General features: G+C 41.8%; 1 protein-coding gene across 13 annotated transcripts in view; it reads left to right on the top strand.

Moving 5' to 3' along the window:
- Positions 1-16,445, top strand: part of Dlg1 (discs large MAGUK scaffold protein 1) — a 181,161-nt gene extending 164,716 nt beyond the window's left edge. For 12 of the 13 annotated variants that reach the window (XM_052159031.1, XM_052159027.1, XM_052159029.1 and 9 more), the window contains 6 exons: positions 855-905; positions 1,922-2,023; positions 2,256-2,428; positions 6,686-6,795; positions 11,628-11,719; positions 14,787-16,445. In XM_052159031.1, coding sequence (XP_052014991.1) covers positions 855-905; positions 1,922-2,023; positions 2,256-2,428; positions 6,686-6,795; positions 11,628-11,719; positions 14,787-14,893 — 635 coding nt within the window. In that variant the 3' untranslated portion in view covers positions 14,894-16,445. Of the gene's footprint in view, positions 1-854; positions 906-1,921; positions 2,024-2,239; positions 2,429-6,685; positions 6,796-11,627; positions 11,720-14,786 lie in introns of those variants that run through there. The other variant, XM_052159036.1, reaches the window with a different exon arrangement.
- Positions 16,446-21,426: the final 4,981 nt, after the last annotated feature.

Below are 21,426 nucleotides of genomic sequence, written 5' to 3'. Positions count from 1 at the left end.
CATTGCTTTCATTTAATCACTGAAATGTTTCTATAATACATGTTAAAAGTACAGTTTCAGTTATTTTCATGGTGTTCGGATATAGTTCATAGGATTTTTTTTTCATTCATAGTATTTCCAAAGCTCCTTTAACTTCTGAAGATCTTTAACTTCTGAAGTACTTTTGTGATCAAAACAAGATTATAAATAAATATAGCTTTAACTAAATATATTCATTCGGAACAAAAACAGTATATTCAGCAACTTACTGGGTTTTTTGTTTTTTGGGTTTTTTTTTTTGACTTTTTTTTTTCTTAGCAGAGTCTTACTACATGGTTCAGGCCAACCTCAAAATGCCAATCCTCCTGCCTGAGACTCAAGTGCTGGGATTATAGGCAAGCAGCCCCACATCCAGCCATAGTATATATTCATACTAAATATTCTATATTCCAAATGAAAGGGTGTTTGTTGACTTTGATTTTTTTCAACTGGGAGGCAGCGTTGTTGTTTGTTTTTCATAGTGCTAGATATCAAACTTGGGCAACTTGCCAGTAAGTTAAATCTCCAGCCAGAAATGAAGATTTTAATGGATTTGATTACATGTAAATAAGCACATAATAACATTAACTTAAGAAAAATAGTGCATTTGACTTATATATTAAATTTACCTTTATGATTTAATAATTTCCCCTTTTGTTCTAAGGCTTGCCTTGGATATTTATGACATAAGAACCTTTTTGTGTATCATGTTTATTCCTCAGAAAGTCCTAATAATACCTTACACGTAAGGATGTGGATGGGTTGTGTGAAGCAGGGTTACAATGCCATTAGCCATCTTTACAGACTTTCTTATCCTTGCTTTAACTTTCCAATAGGTGGTCAAGAAGAATATGTTTTATCTTATGAGCCAGTGAATCAACAAGAAGGTTTGTGACGTTTGTTGATGTTTTATAGCCTTATTAGAAAGCATATTTCGGGTTAGAGAGACGACTCGGTGGTTAATAGCACTGACTCTTCTTCCAGCGACTGAATTCAGATGGTAGCTCACAACCATCTGTAATGAAATCTGACACCCTCTTCTGGTGTGTGTGTGAAGACAGCTACAGTGTGTTCATATAAATAAAAATAAATATATCTTTTTTAAAAAAAAGTGTATTTCAGGGATAGTGAGATGGCTCCATCTACCAGAAATGACCTTGTGGAAAGAGAGATTCAAGTCCCACTAATTATCCTTTGACCTACACACACACACACACATACACACACCATGTTACACACAAAAGAATTAATCATAATAAATAGATTAATGTAAAACAAAATAAATATGCTTAGTTTGTAAAATCAGACTATTAGATGCAAAAATATTACATCATAATTTTGCTATTTTTAACTATATATGTAGAAAATTTCTATATGAATATTAAACCCATAAAATATTAGAACCAAGTCATTTTATGTTGTTTGGGTTTTATTGGTATTGTCTCCCTAAGCTCACTATATCTACCTTTCCATCCCTCTGACTACAGTACTGGTCTGATTCTTACCAGTGATCTCCCTCCTTCAGCATGACCCACTGTGTGCTTTTTAGCTCATCTTTCTAGATCACAGGGCCATCGCATCACTTCCTGCACCCAGTGGTTTCTGTCTCAATTCCTCTGCATTCTTGTTTTTAACTTCAACACCATACTTTGTTTTCTCGTTATAATGAAGTGTTTGCAATCTATTAAAATGTCTGAGATGCTAAATATAACTTGACTTTCGAGATTTTAAGAAGGATTTGTTTACAAAGTAGTACTTAGTTGAGAACATAATATAGAGAAAGGATAAGGAAGAATGAATGAGGATGAAATTCTTCATAATAGTTCAGGATGGTTTTGTTCTCTGCTAAAATACACTGATATTTGTTAAATGTTTATTCTTTTTAATACATTTATTTTTGTAGTTAATTATACCCGACCAGTCATCATACTAGGACCTATGAAAGACAGAGTAAATGATGACTTAATCTCAGAATTTCCTGACAAATTTGGATCCTGTGTCCCTCGTGAGTAACCCAAATTAAAACTATTTAACATTTTCTGTCACTGTGTTTGGTAGAAGTAAATGTAACTGCTTTAAAGACTATAGTTGATTGTTTTATTATTATTTCTTCAATATTATTTTCTTTTTTATATTTAAAAGTGTGTTAAACCTTTTCATAGGAATGAATTAAAGAGAAGATGTATTTATTCTGTTTTTAAATATTAAACACTTCCCCAAGTTCTTTTTTATTGAAGATACAACTAGACCAAAGCGTGACTATGAGGTGGATGGAAGAGATTATCATTTTGTGACTTCAAGAGAACAGATGGAGAAGGATATCCAGGAGCATAAATTCATTGAAGCTGGCCAGTATAACAACCATCTGTATGGAACGAGCGTTCAGTCTGTGCGAGCAGTGGCAGAGAAGGTAAGCACCAGGCCACCCAGCATAGGGTTTCTAATAAAGGCTACTTTATTTTATTTGTATTGAAAAATATAATACAGCTGACATAACCTTGATAGCTTAATAACGTTACTGCTGTAGTTGAGTAAATATTAGATTTTCAGTAACTTAGAAAAGTTCATCTAAGAACAGGTTGTCAAATCTGGAGATGAAATGATCACGTGCATCTGTAAACTAGGGGATGGTACCCTAAGGCCTGGTCCTAGCTAAGGCCGCCAGTGTCTCTGAGAAGTAATGAGTTCCCAGGAAGTTCTCTGGAACTTAAACTTCATTCCACCACTAATCAAAATGGAAGTCTTATTTCAAATAGTTTCTTATATTGGTACAGATGTTCATCCCAGGGGCAGCTTATAAAGGCAAACACCATAAAAGCTTATACATAGGTGCAGAAAATGCTGTTGGTTGGCTGGTTCGGGTCCAAGCTTATTTTGGGTAACTATACAAAACAGGTCTACTGACTTTTATCGTCATTGGTTTCCAAGGGCACAGAACATAACAGAATATGAGATCAATCTTGGCATTAGAAAGTTTCCTTATAATGGCAGGCTAGTCAGGTAACAGATAATAGACCTTAACATTTTACCAAGGTCCCAACAAATATAACTTAAATATCAGACATCCCTGAACTCTCAACAGACTTTTTTTTTTTTTAGAAATTTATATCATAATTATAAACTCTATGTAAAAAATTCTAGGATAGTGCTCTAGTTTCATTTCTGTCATTGTGATAAAATGTCCTAATCAAAGCATCTTGTGGGTATATTTACCTTATAATTCCAATGATCCTTTAATTGATGGGAATTCAGAGTGGCAAGAACTCAAAGCAACTAATGACATCTTGTCTGCAGTCAAGTCCTTTGCTTCCTACTGCCTTTCTTTCCTCTCATACAGTCAGGGCCCAGTCTGTAAAACTGTGCCACCCGCATTTAAGACGATGCTTTTCGCCTCATTTAACAGTCCAGACAATCCCCTCCATAGCCTGCCCACGGGCCTTCCTGATTTCCTTCTTCAGCTAATTCCAAGTTTTGGCAATGACATTTAAAACCATCACAGATAGCTAGACAATTTTGTAAGACAGCAAAGTTGAAGATCTTATACTACTTAATGTTGATACTATAATAATCATAATCATAATTATAATCACAACAGCAGCAGCAGCAACATCATCTCAGTATAGAAAAAGTCATTTCGATGAAGGGGCTACACACTGCAGTATTTTGAAATGAGCCTAGATTGGTGGTACATGCTCAGTTTCAGCTACTCAGGGGTAAGACAAGAGGCTCGCTTGAACCCAAGAGATGAAGGACAATCCTGTCAACATGTCAAGACTGTCTCATCACGGGGAAAAAAAAAATGTAATCCTGTAATAGATCTACACACACGGACATATGGAGAAAAGAACAAATTCTGTGAAATGATAAATAGCATTTGAACATGTGATGCCAGAACAATTAAGTAGCTTCAGTTCATGCTATTTACAAATCTAACCAAAGTCATAGGTCTAAATTCTAAAACTATACACTTCTGAGACAACGCATAAGGTGAGTCCGGCGTGATGGCTCAGCAGTTAGGAGTGTTTGCTGGCTGCTCTTCTGAGGTCCTGAGTTCAGTTCCCAGCACATCTGACAGCTCACATCCTCCTATAACTCTAGTTTCAGAGAATCTGATGTCTTCTTCTGTCCTGCAAGAGCAGTAGGCACACATATAGTGCACATACATACATGCTGTATACATACATACAGGCCCTCATACATAAAATAGAAATAAGTAATTTATCAAAAGAAATGAAGACCCTAAGTTAGACAAAGATACATTGAATGCACAATCCACAGAAGAAAATATAATAGATTGGAGTTCATCAAAATAAAAACTCTACTCCTGCAAAACATTGGTCAGAAAGAAGTGTTGACAGCAGCTGGTAAACTACCATCCTCCACCAAGCAGTTCACCTTTAGGGATTTTTTTTCCAAACACAGAGTCCAGTAATATGAAAAATGCATTTGCAAAGGAGTTGCCATTGGGGCCTTAATCAGAGTGTAAGGTATTGTAAACTATCAATGCCAAAACAAAGTGATTGAAAATCAGAAATACCTATGAATTGAGTTCTTTACAATTAATAAATGACAGTGAAGTATCTATGAATTGATTTGCAGCATGCAGAGGATCTATGACATAGTATTTTAAAAGGAGAAATAAAACACATCTACTCGGTTGTGTATAAACACAGAACTGATCAGAACCTGATAAGACTAGTTACTAACAAAGGGAAAGTGGGAGTGGAACATGTGATTGTCAGAGTAACTTAGTGATTATAAAACACAGTCTACATAACAGGTAAGTCGTCCACGGAGGCGGGAGAAAGCTAGCGCAGGAGGGGGAGCTGGGGGGGAGCCTTGCTTCCATGCACTGTCTGTCACGATCAAAGCCAAGCTGTGACAGAGGTGGGAAATCTTCCTTGAAAAACCTCATGATAATAATTATTTCAGACAAGAGCATTAAGAGATGATTAAAATCATATCTTAAAATAATCACAATTAATAAGTGATTTTTGTGAGAAACAAAATTATTTACATTCCAAGAAAGTGTCTACCCTGAAAATAGTTTAAAAGGCAAAGATAATTTTACAATGGAGAACTTTTAAACTGACAGAAGTTTAAATGTAATCACATTGCCATTAGAAATGAGAAAAATAGATATTACATACCGTATTGATAAAATGAACTAATAACAGGATACCTTTCAGGTATTTGAGAAATGTGTAACTTGCTCTCTGATTGTCAAGAGTCGGACAAATAAGACATATCCTATGAAATGAATGGTCTGTACACTGCAGAATTGCCAAGATTAGGGATAGAGAGAGCTGGCTCACAGGACGAAGTGCAGTGCTTTTTGTTACAATGGGGACTGTTCTCCAGTACTCATAAAAGCCAGGCAGGTTGAGGTTGAGTAGGGTGGACATTGGCGAGACCCCATAAACAGTAATCTGGGAGCAAGCTTATCCTAAGAATGAGTAAGGTTGAGTGGGATTGGGGTAGGCAGACATATTTAATCCCAGTACTCAGGAGATGGGTCTCTATGAGTTGAATGCCAGCCTGGTCTACAGAGCGAGTTCCAGAACAGCCAAGGCTACATAGAGAAACCCTGTCTCAAAAAACAAGTAAGGCAGAGAGCAAAAACACTGGACTGTGGCCTCTGCCCTCTCCATTCACATGCTCAATATATGCGTACACAACACAAAAGCAGTGAGACAGTAAGACCTAGAGTGACAGGGGCTGAGCGCCCAGCTGTTGGCAGTCACACGTCAATCAATCAAATATGTCCTAGATTGTAACTTCAGCCACAACTATTGCTTGTTCAGTAGGAGCATTAGATGACCAGCTAGAATTACACTGTGATTATCTTTGGGTCTCCAGAGAGAAAACACACAGGCATGCACATAAATAAAATAAGTTTTTAAAGAACAGTGGTAGTGAGGAGGCTATATAAGTTTACTGAGTGAACGGCGTGTCACACTCCATGTGTCTTTTTACCTTCTGCTGGGCATACCATTCTATGAAATGTGTTCGTTAGTGCCCTTTTGATTTATTTGTATATTTTAACTTATATTAAACATGGGGGGTCTGTACATGTGAGTATGTAGAGGTGCCCTTTGGAGTCAGAAGAGGGTGTTGGATCCCCTGAAACCATAATGACCAGAGCTAGTGGCTCTCCAGCATGGGGCTATGAATTCAACTCCTCTGCAAGAAGACTTCAGCTGCTAAGTCTCCACCCACTTAAAAGTTGTTGATCTATAAAAACTAGAGATATAAGACCTGTATTTTAATTCCTTTCAACTTTGAGAATGGAAAAATAATTATTCATAATTATTGTCTTCATTTAATTTCCCTTCTGAAATTTACTAATAAATGACAGTTTTGCTTGAAGTAAAAAGGATCTAAATGAAGTAAAATTCAGATTGTGGCCTGTGGGAAACTCCTTTAGTATAATTGAAAAGATTTGGCCCACCTATTTAATTGTCTTCTTTTTTTTCTTTTGTTCTTTTGGATTTTTGGTTTTCTTGAGACAGGGTTTCTCTGTTTAGCCCTGGCTGTCCTGAAACTCACTTTGTAGACCAGGCTGGCCTCAAACTCAGAAATCTGCCTGCCTCTGCCTCCCAGAGTGCTGGAATTACAGGCGCCACCACCACCCGGCTAATTGTCTTCTTTATTGTCTCTATTTTAGGGCAAACATTGTATCCTTGATGTGTCTGGAAATGCCATAAAGAGGTTGCAGATTGCACAGCTTTACCCAATATCTATTTTTATTAAACCCAAATCCATGGAAAATATCATGTAAGTGTAAATGTCTATCTAGATTGTTCCTTTTAAATGCAGATCAGCCAGCCTTGAGTTACTTATTTGTCCTCATTCTCTCCATCTACAAAATGAAGACAGTAGTATTTGTACCTGTCCTAGAGAGTTTTGTGTGACATTAACATCCTCATCACCCTATCACCATGATTCACACTATTGAATGGGCAGTGCAGCTCTATGGTAACCATTAAAAAGATAAACGGATGGTGGCTCCCTGACTGACAAGATGTGAGTGAGACAGCTCCATGACAGCATTTGCCGTCAAGCCTGAGGACCTGAGTTCAATATCCAGGCTCCATGGAATATAGTTGTCAAATAACTGAAAACAAATATCCTCTGACCACAGCAAAACTTAAACTGGAAATTAATAATAAAAATATGACTCAAATGCTTATTTATTAGAAACTGAGCATTATACTTCTGAATATGTTACAAATGGAATCATAGAAAAATTAATAAAATGTTTTGAGCTACATATAAAAGCTGAAAAATTTAATGTAATGTCTTTGGTGAAGGAGGTTACACAACCTGTAAACATGAAACTAAACGTAAGGCGTGTTGCAAAGCCCCTGATCTTAGGGCTGTGGAGCTCAAGAGGCCTGCTGAAACTCCAAGACCAGCTGGGACTACAGAGTGAGAGAGACGCTTTCAAAAAAGCATAAACAAGGAGAGAAGTTGGACGTCAACCATAAATTCAAAGAAGCCAGAAGACAAATAAGTACTATCAAATCAGCAAAGAACAGTGATAAATGGGAAGATGGTCTTTGAAAATACAAAAAACATTAAGAATGACCAAGAAACAAAGTTAAGCATTTTCATATTAACACCAGAATGGAAAACGGTGATCAGTATACATCAGTGGTCATTATAGTTGACACAGGTGACCCCGTAGAAATTAGATCTTGGACAGAGCACACGCAGTATGAAAGCCATAATGTTACTAACTGCATCAGAAGGGTGAAGTGGAAAGGGACAGCACATCTTTGACAGGAATACAGAGCATCTGAAACAACTCAGTCTTCAAGTGTCACTTGGTGAATCTACATTGGTTATTTTACAGTGGCTTCAAAAGATTGACACATGCAAAATGTATGATCAGCCTTGAACTCTACTTCATAGAACAACAGAAATGTTTGCTTGTATTAAGCTTACTTTCTTGACAGCAGAAGTGCTGTTCAAAAGTGCTACCACCTAGAAACTACCTAAATGACCACCACCAGCTGAATATATAAACGACATTTTCACAATGAAACATTCTGCAAAAATAATCATGAGCAGTCTCAACTATGTACAAATAAGAGAGTCATATAATTTGAATGAAAGATCCCAGAAGTACACTCCACAATTCCAGGTTTGATCATTGCTTTTAAAAACCAAATGAAACTTAGCCATGAGGATGGCGTACTGAGTCCCAGAGCACAGGTGCTGCTCTGTTAGACCTGAGTGCTAGGTGCACAGGCTTATGACAGTATGTCAAACTGTACATGTAAGCCACACCACTTCCATACTTTTAAAGTTACACCTCCAAAAACATTACCTAGAAAAGGACAAAAGGAAAGAAAATCTTACATAATGACCACAAGCAGAGTTTATTCCTAGAATATAAGGCTGATTTAATATTTTAAAATCTATGAGTAGACTAAAGGTCTAGAGTAGGGCACTTGTCCAGCATAAACAGAGGGTATAGGATTTCAAGGGCCTAGACTTAGCATCAAGGAGAGTCTCCAAATAATGAGCACACAGTACCCACCCCACACTACACAATGGCTTCACTGCAAGAGCTAGCTGCTCAGTCTAGTTTGGAACTTTGAAGTCTTTTGAAGCCTTGCAGCTTCCTAGGGTTGGTTTAAGAGGTTAATTTCAGCTCTCAGCGTGATGTCAGCTCCCATTGTTTTAGCCCCATTGCAAGCAGTCTATGTACAATTTCTAAGATGCTGCAAAGGACACGACAAAGGCCTGCCAGCAACAGCTATGCCGGCTAGTGCTATTTCTGGCTTGGAAATATAATAAGGTGCTTATAAAGTAATTGTTGAAGTTTTAAAGGCCCCAGTGCCTTTCCCCGGGCCTACCCCACCTCCTTGACTTTGCTTTTGTACTTTTTAGCCAGCCCAGGACATTTGAAAGTGTCAAATGTGTGGATGGAATTTATAGGTATATCATATGTGACTATGGAAAGACACAGTCTCAGAAAATACCTAAGTAAAATCTTCAGCTTATATCAAGCTGTCTTAGCACAGAAATGCTCTACAACAATAAATAGTTAAGTTTTTGTTTTTTGTTTTGTTTTGGTTTGTTGTTTCAAGACAGGGTTTCTCTGTGTAGCCCTGGCTGTCCTAGAACTCACTCTGTAGACCATGCTGGCCTCGAACTCAGAAATCCACCTGCCTCTGCCTCCCAAGTGCTGGGATTAAAGGTGTGCGCCACCACCACCCGGCAATAATTAAGTTTTAAATAACACAGCAAAAATTATAGTCTCTAAGAGTTGCTGAATCGTAAGAATCCAATGTGAAGTTTTAACAAAAGTATACAAAGAAACAGCAAAGAATGATTCATTCAAAGGAAATATCAAATCCCTGAGACAAACCAGATGTCAAACTCACTACAGACTGTAAAACCACTTTAGTATGATTTGTTGTTTTTAAGTGAAAAATAACAGGTTTCCATATAACATTTTCATGCATTTATTTTATATATATATTCAGTGCTCATATTCACCTCTGTTGTCCCCTCATCCTGCCTGGTAGTATCCTTTCTGCCCTTATGTTACATAATGTTTATAACACCTCGAAGATATATTAAAAAAAAAACAAAAAAAAAAAAACTTAAAGACAAGGTCCATCTCAAGAAAAAGTATATCTGAACAAGTTGGAATTATCAATAAAGAGAAAACTCAAAGTTCTGGGAGGCTAGCAATGGCTCGCCCCTAAGAGCACAGACTAATCTTAAGAGAGCATCCAAGTCAGGTTCTAGGGGACCCACGCCCTCTTCTGGCCTTCCTGCACACTGCACTCAAGTGCACATACCCACACCACAACTCAAAAATACATAATTAAAAACAATTTTTTTTTCTATTTCTGGATGTGAAAACAGTTACTGAGATAAATTTAGTAGGGAGATTTAGAGACAAATTTGAACTTTGAACGGGCTGAAGACTCATTAGACCTAAAGATAGGACAATGGAAATTATCATATCTGAGGAACATTGGAGAAAAGTTAACAGCTTTCAAGGAACTGGGAGCTGGCATTGAGTAGGTCAACATCTGTTATGCATTTCAAAATGTGAGCAGGGACAGATTATTTGAAGAAACTTCCCAGGTTTTATTTAAAAGTCATAAATATCCAAGATACAGAGTCAAGTCCAAGCATGAGAGATGGAGGGGCCCTGCCTGAGGCATGTTGCAGCCAAACTGTCGGGAGACAGTGTTGTACACAGCATGACAAACGACTCATCCATCATGTACAAGAGATCGTCCAGTAAGCAATCCTCATCAGAAACTTAGCCGGTCAGAGGCATGAATGCTACATGAAAAAGCACTGAAGAACTAAAGCCTGCAAGGCCAGCACCCTATACCCAGTGAGGATGAGGGAAGGAGCCCGCTGTGTAAGCCTGCTGATGTGCTCTTGATCCCCGCCCATGAGAAGGAGGGGAGAGAGAAGCAACTCCACAAAGTTCTCCTGTGTTCCACGTGAACACTGTGGTGTATTTACCCACATACCATGCATATACAGAATAGTAATAAAAAATGTAAAAGGAAACGAAAGTGTTCTCAGATTACCAAAAGCAGTTCATTGACACTTAGACCACCTGCAAGCCAAGCTCAGGGAACCCTGAGGACCGAGAAGGAAGGCACTGTGCCATAGCCCTGCAGAATGTCTTGCTTCTGTCCACACACACCGAGATTATTGTGAAATAAATGTCATATGTATGGTGTCATATATTATAAAAGTAATTGATGAATTAAAGCATCCCCATTGAGGGTATGGCATTTAGCCAACATTTTTGCCCGGGGGAAGGGGCGGGGGAAAGGGGTTGTTTTGTTTTTTTGAGACCGGGTTTCTCTGTGTAGCTCTGGCTGTCCTGGAACTCACTCTGTAGACCAGGCTGGCCTCAAACTCAGAAACTCAGACCTGCCTCTGCCTCTGCCTCTGCCTCTGCCTCCGCCTCCGCCTCCGCCTCCGCCTCCGCCTCCGCCTCCGCCTCCGCCTCCGCCTCCGCCTCCGCCTCCGCCTCCGCCTCCGCCTCCGCCTCCCAAGTGCTGGGATTAAAGGCATGCGCCACCACTGCCCAGCAACAATATGTTTTAATATCATGTCAGATGTCCTTTCTTGTGTCGTATGTGTTTGCAGGTTTTTTCCCTATAGCCGCCGAGTTCTAGCTAAGGTTTCCTCATGAGAGAAAGTTAAGCTTTTAATCTAAGTCTTCCTCCTTGTTCCTCTCTCTCATCCCACTCCACTGATGGGGAAACTAGGTCATTTCATAGTGTTTCCCCAAACTTTACTTTCTGATTGGTTGTTTAATGTGTCCATTTATGGTCTGTAAATTGGGATATAGATCTGTGAATCACATCTTAATATGAAGTACACAGGGAAACTGTCAGATGAATGCATTGGTTGCTCTGTATAGAAAGTGCTACAGTCCTGTTGTCACTGGAGTGTCAGGCAGTAGGCCTAATGACTGCGTCTGTTCCCAATGACAGCTATAGTTCACACAGCTGAACTACTCATTATTCTATGCCTTATATGTCCTCTGTCATCTTTTTCTAAAGAGTATAAAATATGGTAACAAGCAATTTCTAAATTTATTTGCATAGGGAAATGAACAAGCGCCTAACAGAGGAGCAGGCCAGAAAAACATTTGAGCGAGCCATGAAGCTGGAGCAGGAGTTCACTGAGCATTTCACAGGTGGGAGCCTGGGACGGGGCCTGCTGGCCGCACCGTGCTGTGTCCACATCTGCTAGTCCTGTTGTTGCTAAAATAAACGTGTAAGATCTGTGCTTTTGTCCTGTGGGAAGCTCAAAGGTTAGCCTGGCTGGTAATGGGGAATCTTAGAATGCAGTGTACCTAGGGTTGTGTGCATGGGAATAATTCTGACCAGAGAGAAGTAGGTTTGATTTCACTGCTTCATTGAGGGCTCGGACCTTCTCTTACCCTTTATAAATTCTTCCTTCTTCCCAGGCTTGCTAAGATAGAACTGACAGATTCCCTAGGCATTCAGGGTGCATAGTGGGATATGTGTACTGGGAGTTGATTACTGTGGTCATAGTAATTAGTACATCTATGGCCACAGGTCCTACCTGCTGTGTGGCTGTGTATGTCTATTGATGAGGTCACTTGACATCTACTTTTGTTAATGTCATTACCATCTGTACATTAGATGCCCAGGAATTGTTCTTCTAGGATCTTGGGTTTTCCAGTACTGGGACTTTGCACAAACTAGGCAAGGATTGTCACTGAGCTGTGACCATAGTACATTTCCTCCTAAAAAGGAAATGTCTGCCCTTTGACCACCATTTTTTTATCCTGTTCTACACCCCTCCCTTAATCTCCCCTTATCTCTGGGAACTGTCACTGTGCTCCCTGCCTCTCTGAGTTCAGTTTAGATTCTACAGGGAAATAAAGCCATGTCAGATTTATTTTTATATGTGTGGTTTAATGTAGCTTAAGGTCTTGTATATTCATTCATGTTGTCAGAAATGACCGGATTCCCTCTTCTTATGCATGGAGAATGTTCTCATTATAGATATTTAAATACCCCTTATTTTCTTTGTTGGCAAGCATTTAGGTGATTTTCATTGCTTTGTCCACTGTGAATAATGAGGTTAACAGAGAATTGTAGCTGTTTCACTGACACACTTTCCATTTGGATCTATACCCAGAAGTGAGATTGTTGACTTAGACCTCTCGCTGTGTTTTCTGTAGACTGGGTGACCTACAGAGGGTGACAAGCACACAGAAGGCTGGAGACTAAGTGACCAACAGCCTCATTCTGACAACAACAGCCCACCACTGTAACAACAGCTTAGGCTTGCTTAGAAACGATAGGCTCTGTGTGCCAAGTTGGCCCTGGACTACTGGACTCAAGTGATCCCTCTACATTTGCTACCTGAGTAGCTGGGACCATGTATACACACTATGCCTGACCTCATTTAAAATAATGATCACATGAGTTCCAATAAGTGCCCTGCTGTCATCAGCCATGTGCTGAAAGGAGGAGCATCTTTTTTTTTTAACTTTTTATTTCACACTTAGAAGGAAACCATAAGAATATTAATGTAGAATGGAATGGCGCACACCTTTAATCCCAGTACTAGGGAGGCAGAGGCAGGCAGAGCTCTGAATTCAAGGCCAGCCTGGTCTAGAGTGTGTGTCAGGCAGCCAGGACTACACAGAGAAACCTTGTGTGGGGTAGGAGGCGTGCCTTTTACCCAGATTTTCCAGTGTTAACATTTACCTCTAAAACATCTGAGAATGAGTTACAAATAGATGCCTTTTACTTCTAAATATTTCTATATTTCAAAAATTCCTTTAAAGAGGATATTGAGTGTTTGTTCACACCCTCCCCGTGGTGGGGGTGCTGCTGATCAAACGCAGGAAGTGGAGCATGGGGAATGTCACCCTTCCATACAGGCTTTCCCCAGGAGTGGCACTTATTAGAGTGCCACTTGTTAGATGACAAAAAAGAAAAAAAAAATGCTGGCAGGATCCAGTCCAGGCACACATGTCGCACGGGTCATGTCCCTGATCTGGAGCCATGCGTTGAGCCTTGCTCTCAGTCATTGGCAACCTTGACTTTGGGGGAGAGGGAGCATGGTGGGTGTCCAGAGAAGGTTTCTCTGTTTAGCCCTGGCTGTCCTGGAACTCTGGAGACCAGGCTGACTTCCAACTTACAGAGATCCTCCTGCTTCTGCTTCCCAAGTGCTGAGATTAAAGGCATGCGCCGCCATGCCCAGTTACTTCCCTTGGCTTGGTTCTTTAAGAATGAAGGCCAGCTCCCTTAGATTTGGGTTAGTTTGGGGCAGGCATGTCAGAGAAGTCACACTGATCTGTGTCGTGCAGTGCTTACAGCACTGCTCTGGAAAGCCATCTAGTGGTGCTGCTTGTAACAGTAATGGCTGAGGTATCTCAGACTTGACCTCCACTCCTCTAGCCCAGGAGAACATGACTTGCTTCTGTGGTAAGTTTCCCAGTGCACTTCAGCAGCCGCCGTTCCTCAGATAATTCACTGCGGGCCACTGCGGGCCTGCCTGCCCTGTTACATACTGTGACCCAGCCACAGGAACCGGCGTTGCAGTTATCAAAGCATGCCTATATGTAGCTCAAAATGTGAACTTTCAATAGTTTGTAAAAGTCCATGGATATCACGTCTTAAAATTTTTTAACATGTCTTAACATTTTCATTCCATTTAATCTTCATTTATGCATCATGACACAGACTGTGTTATTTTTTATTTACACATTATTTCAGGCAGGAAATGAGCTTTCTAATGTTGGTTTTGACAGTTTCTAACACTAAGATGCAGATTGTGTTTCTCCATCTACATGGCACACTAAATACTTCAGCAGAGTGCGGAATCGATTGTCTCTCCTCAGAGCCTACCCTGCCACCACTATAGAAGCTTGGTGGGAACTCTGTAGTTCCCACAAAAGTCAAGGGAGTAAATATTTTGTATTAAAATAATAAAGCTAACAACTGAGGGGCATAAATAAGACATAAACATACAGTTAGGCTGCTCAGTCCCCAGCACCATCAGAAGAGCCGGCGGGCAAGGAAGCTCGGATGGTCAGCACACTGAACAAAGGAGAGAGGCGACGTGTGTCTCACTGTGGGCCATTGCTGCGTGCTGCACAGATAGGACAGCTGACAATGACAGCTGTTGGACACAAGTAGCACTGTGTGTCTCCCATCTCACCAGAAATGCCGATGGCAAAGGAAGCTGACTAATGGGGATGCTTGTCTTCTCTGTTGCAGCCATTGTTCAGGGAGACACGCTGGAGGACATTTACAACCAAGTGAAACAGATCATCGAGGAGCAGTCTGGTCCTTACATCTGGGTCCCAGCAAAAGAAAAGTTATGAAGACGGACGGACAGACGGACGGACGCCGCTCTTTGTCTTTTCTGTGGTCTCATCTCTTACCTGCTCCGGAGTGCGTGTTCAGTGTCCCTCTACACTGATGCAGAGCCCCTCCTCATGGTCGGCAGCCGTGCCTGTTTGACATCTGTGTCCCTTCATGTTGTGTCATCTGTACTATTCTGTGTTACTATTGGTTTCTGGCCGCTTTTCAAAACTAAAGTTGAATGGCCTGACCAGCTATCTAGGGTTTGGGGAGATGCAAAATTGTAAAATTCCTTAATGTTTAAGGGAAAGTTAACTTTAAGAGATTTTCAGAAAAGCTTTATATACATTCTTTTCCAGTTTCAGTACAAATGAAAGAAAAGTGGTTTTAATCAGTGATTCAGTGGACCTTGAGCACCTGTGCACGCTTAGCTCTAATAGCATGGATGGCCCGTGTATCAGCCCTCAAGTTCTTTCCTCAATTGACTTCTGCATTAAAGTAATTATTTCATTAAAAACAGTAGGAAAAATAGGGGCTTATTTCAAAATCAATGTCTGAGTTAACTCATGATGTCAGGAGGGCCGTTCATTACTGATGGCAGGTCTTCCCTGTGAGTGTCCTCCCTGGAGCACTCGCCAGTGGGCTGTGCGGCACAGCATGGTGGGTGGCCAGCGACTCTCAGCAGTGTCCGTACACTGTGGTCACGGGTCTATCAGGCGCAGAGAACTCACCTTACACAGAACTGCAGACAAGGAAGCATTTGGACATGTAGCAGTCATGGCAATGGGAAGGAGTCCAATTCACAGCCTAAAATTAATGTATGCTTAGCGAGGGGTCAGATTTCAATGACTATTTTACCCACAATAACTGCCTATTTTGTTATAATAAAATATATATAAATATATATAAAACTTTCTTTAACTAAACTCTGTAACTATGGGAATTATTTTCTTTACATAGTTGCACACACAAACATATATATATATTTAAAATATATTTTTCTTTTGCCACCTACTTCTAACTTTTTGTTTGGTTTTTAAATTAAATATTACTTGATGAGACTTATCGTCCTTAATCATGTGAACTTAAGACAAGCGTGTGGTGGCGGTGAGGAGAAGCCTCTAGGGAGATTGTGAGGCGACGTCAGGCCTGTTCTCCTCTTCCCACAGAAGTTCCAGAAGGTTCCTAGGTTTTCTGTCAGCGTTGTGTTCTTGTCATGGACTTTGATTTTGGTCCTCTGCCTTTCCTCCTAGTGCTCCTCATCTTATTAATAGACAAACTCCATTTTTGAGATTCCCCCAGACAATTCATCTTGCATAGCTGCACTGAAGTAGAATTACCCAGGTCTGACAGTAACCGGCGTTAGAACTGTTGGTGAGAGGCAGGATGCTGCAGAAGTCCGGTTCTCTAGGCCGTTATTAATACCATTTGGCTTCCCATTGCTCTTTGGAATTGTTTATTGGTTATTGGCAACTCTTTAAAATTTCCTAAATGAGTACTGGGTTGTAAAGAAGTATCCATTCCAGTTATGAGAAAGAAGAGGACAGCTAATAAACTTCATTGTAAAATCCATATGGTAAACGCGTCTTGAATTTTGGAGGTTTCTTTTTTTAATAAGCTGTCATTTCTTGGGATGGTTCACCACATCACTTAACAAGTTAGCTTTAAAGACATGATCAATATATGTAGTTTTTAGACTAGATGCAGTAAATTGCTAAAAAATAAAAATAAAAAAATAAAAATAAATAAGAAAACATAAACTCAGGAAGAAAAATGAAAGATGTTAAGAGCTCTGTAAACCACCCACAGAAGTGAGACCCGGCACAGCTGATCCAATATGTGGCAGGTGCTGCCCTCTGAGTATGAGGAAACCAGAAAGGCGCGGAATTCACTTACTAAAAGTTGTCTTAGATTTCTTTCCAAATGTCTTTTTTAAGTGATTTTTTTAAAGAAAATATATCTATGGTGTTTTCTAGATTTTTGCATGAGTATTAATAATGTAATTACTAATTACCATATTCATGTTAGAATTTTACAACAATTTTGAAGAAAGAGCCAAGCCTCACTACCCCCACCCTAAGGCATAAAATGGAATTACCTTACATGATGTGGCCGGAAAGTCTTTTTCTGGTAATTGTGTGCCGCCTTGTTGTTTAGCCCCTATTCAGTGAGGCACACTGGTATAAACTGTAAGCTGGTGTCTGTACAGATTCCCACACCTGGACTTCCGCAGTGACCAGGATAAGTAGCTCCCATGGCCGCACTGTGACAGCAGGGATGAGGAGTCTTCAGACACACTGGAGACTTCATTACAGGTGTGTTCTTTTGCCTGGGAGTTCGTACATTCCTAAATACTCCGTGTTTGGATCTGTTTCATACCATCCTTACACTGAGGCGAAATGACTTAAGATGTGACACATCGGCTCCGTGTGTCTGTTCACTTGGGTCTGCAGCTGCCTCAGACTCCTGTGTAAACAGGAGAAGCAGACCTCAAGCCCCCGCTGAAGGCTGGAATATTTAACTCCTAGGATGGCTGTTGGGGGGATTTAATACTAAGAAAATTTATTTTCTGAACTATTAGGGGCCAACAACCTCCTAAGACTCCACCGTTAGTAATGTTTCGTGTCACGAATAGAAGCTTAGAAATCCTATGTCGTCACACAGAGTTCTGCTGGCTTCGAGCTGGCAGCGGGCTTATTACCGTGCTGGTTCCTTCTGCTCCTGTGGAAGGTTGTCCTGTCCTCAGAAAGAAGAGTAGTAAATGCCAAGACGTTCATTAAAGTTTTCTCTGTTGAGAAAAGATTCATAGCGGTCACTTTCCTGGCCCAGATTAGGACTGACAGTTGTGTGGTCTGCCGTCATGGACAGCACCTCTCCCCTCAGGAGCGTCGTCGTTGTCATGCAGCGTGAAGGGGACCGGCTGATGTAGCTGGCTTTGGATGGCAGCGACACAAGCCTGCTGCTTTCTTGGTACTAAGATGGAGAGACTTTAAGGACTGATAAGCCTTGAGGTGTGCTAGGTCAGAATATACTTTGTTCCTTTCCCTGAAAGAAAAAAAGTTTCTCACTCTAGGTGAGATCTGAAACCTAGAGTCAGTGGTGCTGCGTGTGTGGAGCTGAGATGGAACCTGGACGCCCTGCAGGTTGTTCCAAGGGCTCGGCTTGTGTCCACAACGCAGTCAGACTCTTGCTGGACGTGTTTCCGTTCTTCACTCCCGTGCACTTGTGCATGGTTACCACAGTGCTGTCCACTGCCCAGCGCCCGTGGAGGATCTGAGATATGTTAGATTATTTACATTTTTTCAGCCCTATTGATCATTTTCCCTCATCTAAGAATATCTTTGGTCAGAGATGCTGTAGTTGTCTGCTCTAACTCAGCCTGTAATACAGACCTGGAAGACCGCTGGCTTTCACATCTGCAGTTTCCTAACCACGTTTCTAACAAGCTCTCCAGAATTGTTGGTGCTAGAACCAATAAGGCCTAGACAGGAGAGCAGAAAACACTGAAACTGTCAACATTCCTTCTGCCTCATTGGTTCCCTTGTGGGTTGCACATCAGTTGATCTCGGTTCTTCCTTGGAGGATTGTTACCTGACAGCTGACAAAGCATATTGTCTGCTGAGCAGAGTGGGTGGTCAGGTGACTTGATATCACTGAAACCTTGTGGAGAAGGTACCAATATGGTGGAGTTTCACTCCGGTTTTCCTAGTGTCTATAAAGCAATAGTAATGGTCAGCAGAGGACTGGGGAAGGGCTAGAGGCGGGTGAGGGCAAGGCTAGCTCTGGCTCAACTAACACCCTGCCTGGATGCAGGAAATTCCCAACATCCTCTTCTGACCTCCTCCACAGCAACATGTTTCCACACACATTCAGACACACTCCTGCTCACAACACCCAAGCATGCACCTTTAGGAAGTCACACCATGGCTGTCACAAATACGACTATGAGAGCCAGTTTTCCCTTTTGCTATTTCCTGTCTCGGTATCTGAGGAGAGGAGTGATCCAAGACACAGGAAAATCTGTGGGTGCCCAAGTCCCAAGAAAATGATGCTGTGTTTGCGTAGAACACCTGCCCAGTTTTCCGCGCGCTCAGGGCACCTGGGTGACTCAGAACACCCAGCTCTCCTCCCTGTTTTGGTACCCCACAGGGATCCAGAAGCTAATTCCCAAAGATGCCAAAAGATGGCTGTGATCAAAGTAACAAACAACAAACCATTCCTGAGAGACCGGTCTGTTTTGTTGTTTTTGTTTTTTCAAGAAGTTTGTTTTTGTAAACTTTTTAGAGTTCAAAAAATGCCAATTATAGCTTGTTTCTCATCTATATTAGTTGCCTGGTTTCTTTGGGTAGTCACCCTGTGGGTTTTACATATTCCGCTGCATGATTTACAGCAATAGGACTCAACTGCCGTGTATTTAAGGACCCTTTCATCAGCTGGCTCCAGAGTCTAACAACCGTTTGCAGACGGCACGGGGTCCTCGGCCATGTCCTCTGCTTTTGGTTTAAGTTGGTCAGTTTGGCTCTGGACTAACCCTTAGGAGTCAGCATTTACCCAGCACAGACATTTTCACTTATACTTACCTCTGCCAACCGACTAACCAAGCAGTCAATGGTTAGTAATAGGTTTTGTTTGAACTGTGAGTGGTTTTTAAAGAACCATATGGAGCATGAACAGCAGCTCAGAGATCCAGTACCTTGTACAATTAATTACAGTCCTTCCTTGATGTAAACTACGTGGACGTCTACACGGAACAAGCGCCATGGGAAGTTGCTGATGAGTGAGCATGGGAACTTTCTCTAGGGAGGACGAGTGATCTAATCTCAGACGCTCTCTTTGGCTGTCTAAAATTAGGCTCGCCTGCCTCCCAGATGGAGCAGCCACAGCCGTGCGCTCAAACGCTCCATATGTCCCACAGTGGGAGTCTCTACAAAAAGATTTTCTAAATCTTGTGAGTCGTTTAATTAAAAATACCTACTTCCCTAGTGGTATTTAAGACAGCTTTCTGAGGATAGCTCCATTTCGCTGAACATTTATGCTTGGGTTGGGTTGGCTTTACCTGACGCTAATTCAGCCTTTCTCCCTCTGAGGCTAGCCATGGCCTCATCCACAGATGCTCTTCCAGGCACTCAACTTCATCACGGGTGCTTTTGTCATGTCCCAACTTTTCAGTCGCCAAATACTTCTAATTCTTCCCAAACACTCCACTCTTCTTACTGGCGTCACTGATGGAGCCCTTCCTCACCTGGCCCCCAGGCAGTGATGACAACCTTCCTGTAAATCCCCAGGGCCTCACCGGTTGTGCCTGGCCAATCCAGCCACCACCAGAGAGAGGAGTTCTCTTGAGGAAAGGCAAGGAGGGCGGGGAGGGACGGAGCATATCTGCAGCTGACGGGCTTTCTCTCCGGCCCAGCTTGGCACTCCAGCGTGTCCTGTGATATTTTAGCACAGGTGGTAGTAGGGACCAAGAGGGCACAGCATTCTGACGTTGTGGGCTCAGCCTGGACCAGCAAAACAATAATAGACTTGTGCCAGATTGAATGGTGCCCGGCTGATTAACGCGTTGAAGGTCTAGCCTCCTCTGCCCAAGGATTCCTTTAAGTGAAACAGGACTGAGACCTGTTGTAGTGACAACACAGTCATTCACCCATCATTTTCCAGCTCTGTAAATTCAGGCTCCCAGAATCGTCTGTGGGATTGTGTAGCCAAAATGTAGGCTACCTGGGCTTGAGCCATGCCTAGGAGTGTGAGGGAAGGGCTCGGCTGGGGTGGGGTGGGGTGGGGTGGGGTGCAATGGGGTGGGGTGGGGTGGGGGGGGTCCCTGCAGGTGTCATCCAGGGAAGAGAACTGTGTGAGGATGAGAACTCAGTGCAACTCTGCTGCATCTAGACTTCGGGAAGTCTAATGCCGGGCGGCCCGTTGTCAGCACATTGTAAACAGCACGATGTGGGAAAAGGTTTACAGGCAACAAACAGTCCAATCACCTAATTCCATGTGTTCAAGATAGCTCAAGGTGTGGCTACACAGAAACTCTTCTACAGAGTGCGTGTGACACGAGGGTGGGTTCTGCAGCTAGAAGGCCTAGAGACTGTCGAAGCATAAAGATCAACAGGCCAACTTGTGGCACCTCCCCTAAGCATGGCTATCAGTCTGGGATACCCAGAAGCAGCAGAGTCTGGGATGATCTTCCTGGGGAATGTGGGTGTTCTATAGCGAGCAGAAAGGTCACCAGGTCACTAACAAAGTCCATGCTCAGCTTTCTGGATGCAATATCTGATTTGCAAGTATCTGGTTTTTATCTCCCCGTTGAGGAGACACCCATGTGACTAACATCCCTTCTCAGTGAGCACAAGGACCTCTGCTCTTAGTGGTCGCCAAGCCTGATGACCTGGGTTTGATCCCTGGAAGCCACATGGTGGAAGGGAAGACCGGCTCCCACAAACACACAGACACAGAAGAATAAATAAAATTATGAAAAATATTTAAAGATCACACACACCGAGGACCTCGGTTCCTGGTCAGGCCTTGGCCCTCACCTTACCACTGTGGCTGCTCA

Source organism: Apodemus sylvaticus, chromosome 15 (genome assembly GCF_947179515.1).
Source record: "Apodemus sylvaticus chromosome 15, mApoSyl1.1, whole genome shotgun sequence".
Lineage (NCBI taxonomy): Eukaryota > Metazoa > Chordata > Mammalia > Rodentia > Muridae > Apodemus > Apodemus sylvaticus.
The sequence above is the reverse complement of the archived record's forward strand: the minus strand, read 5'-3'. Positions and strand labels throughout refer to the sequence as shown.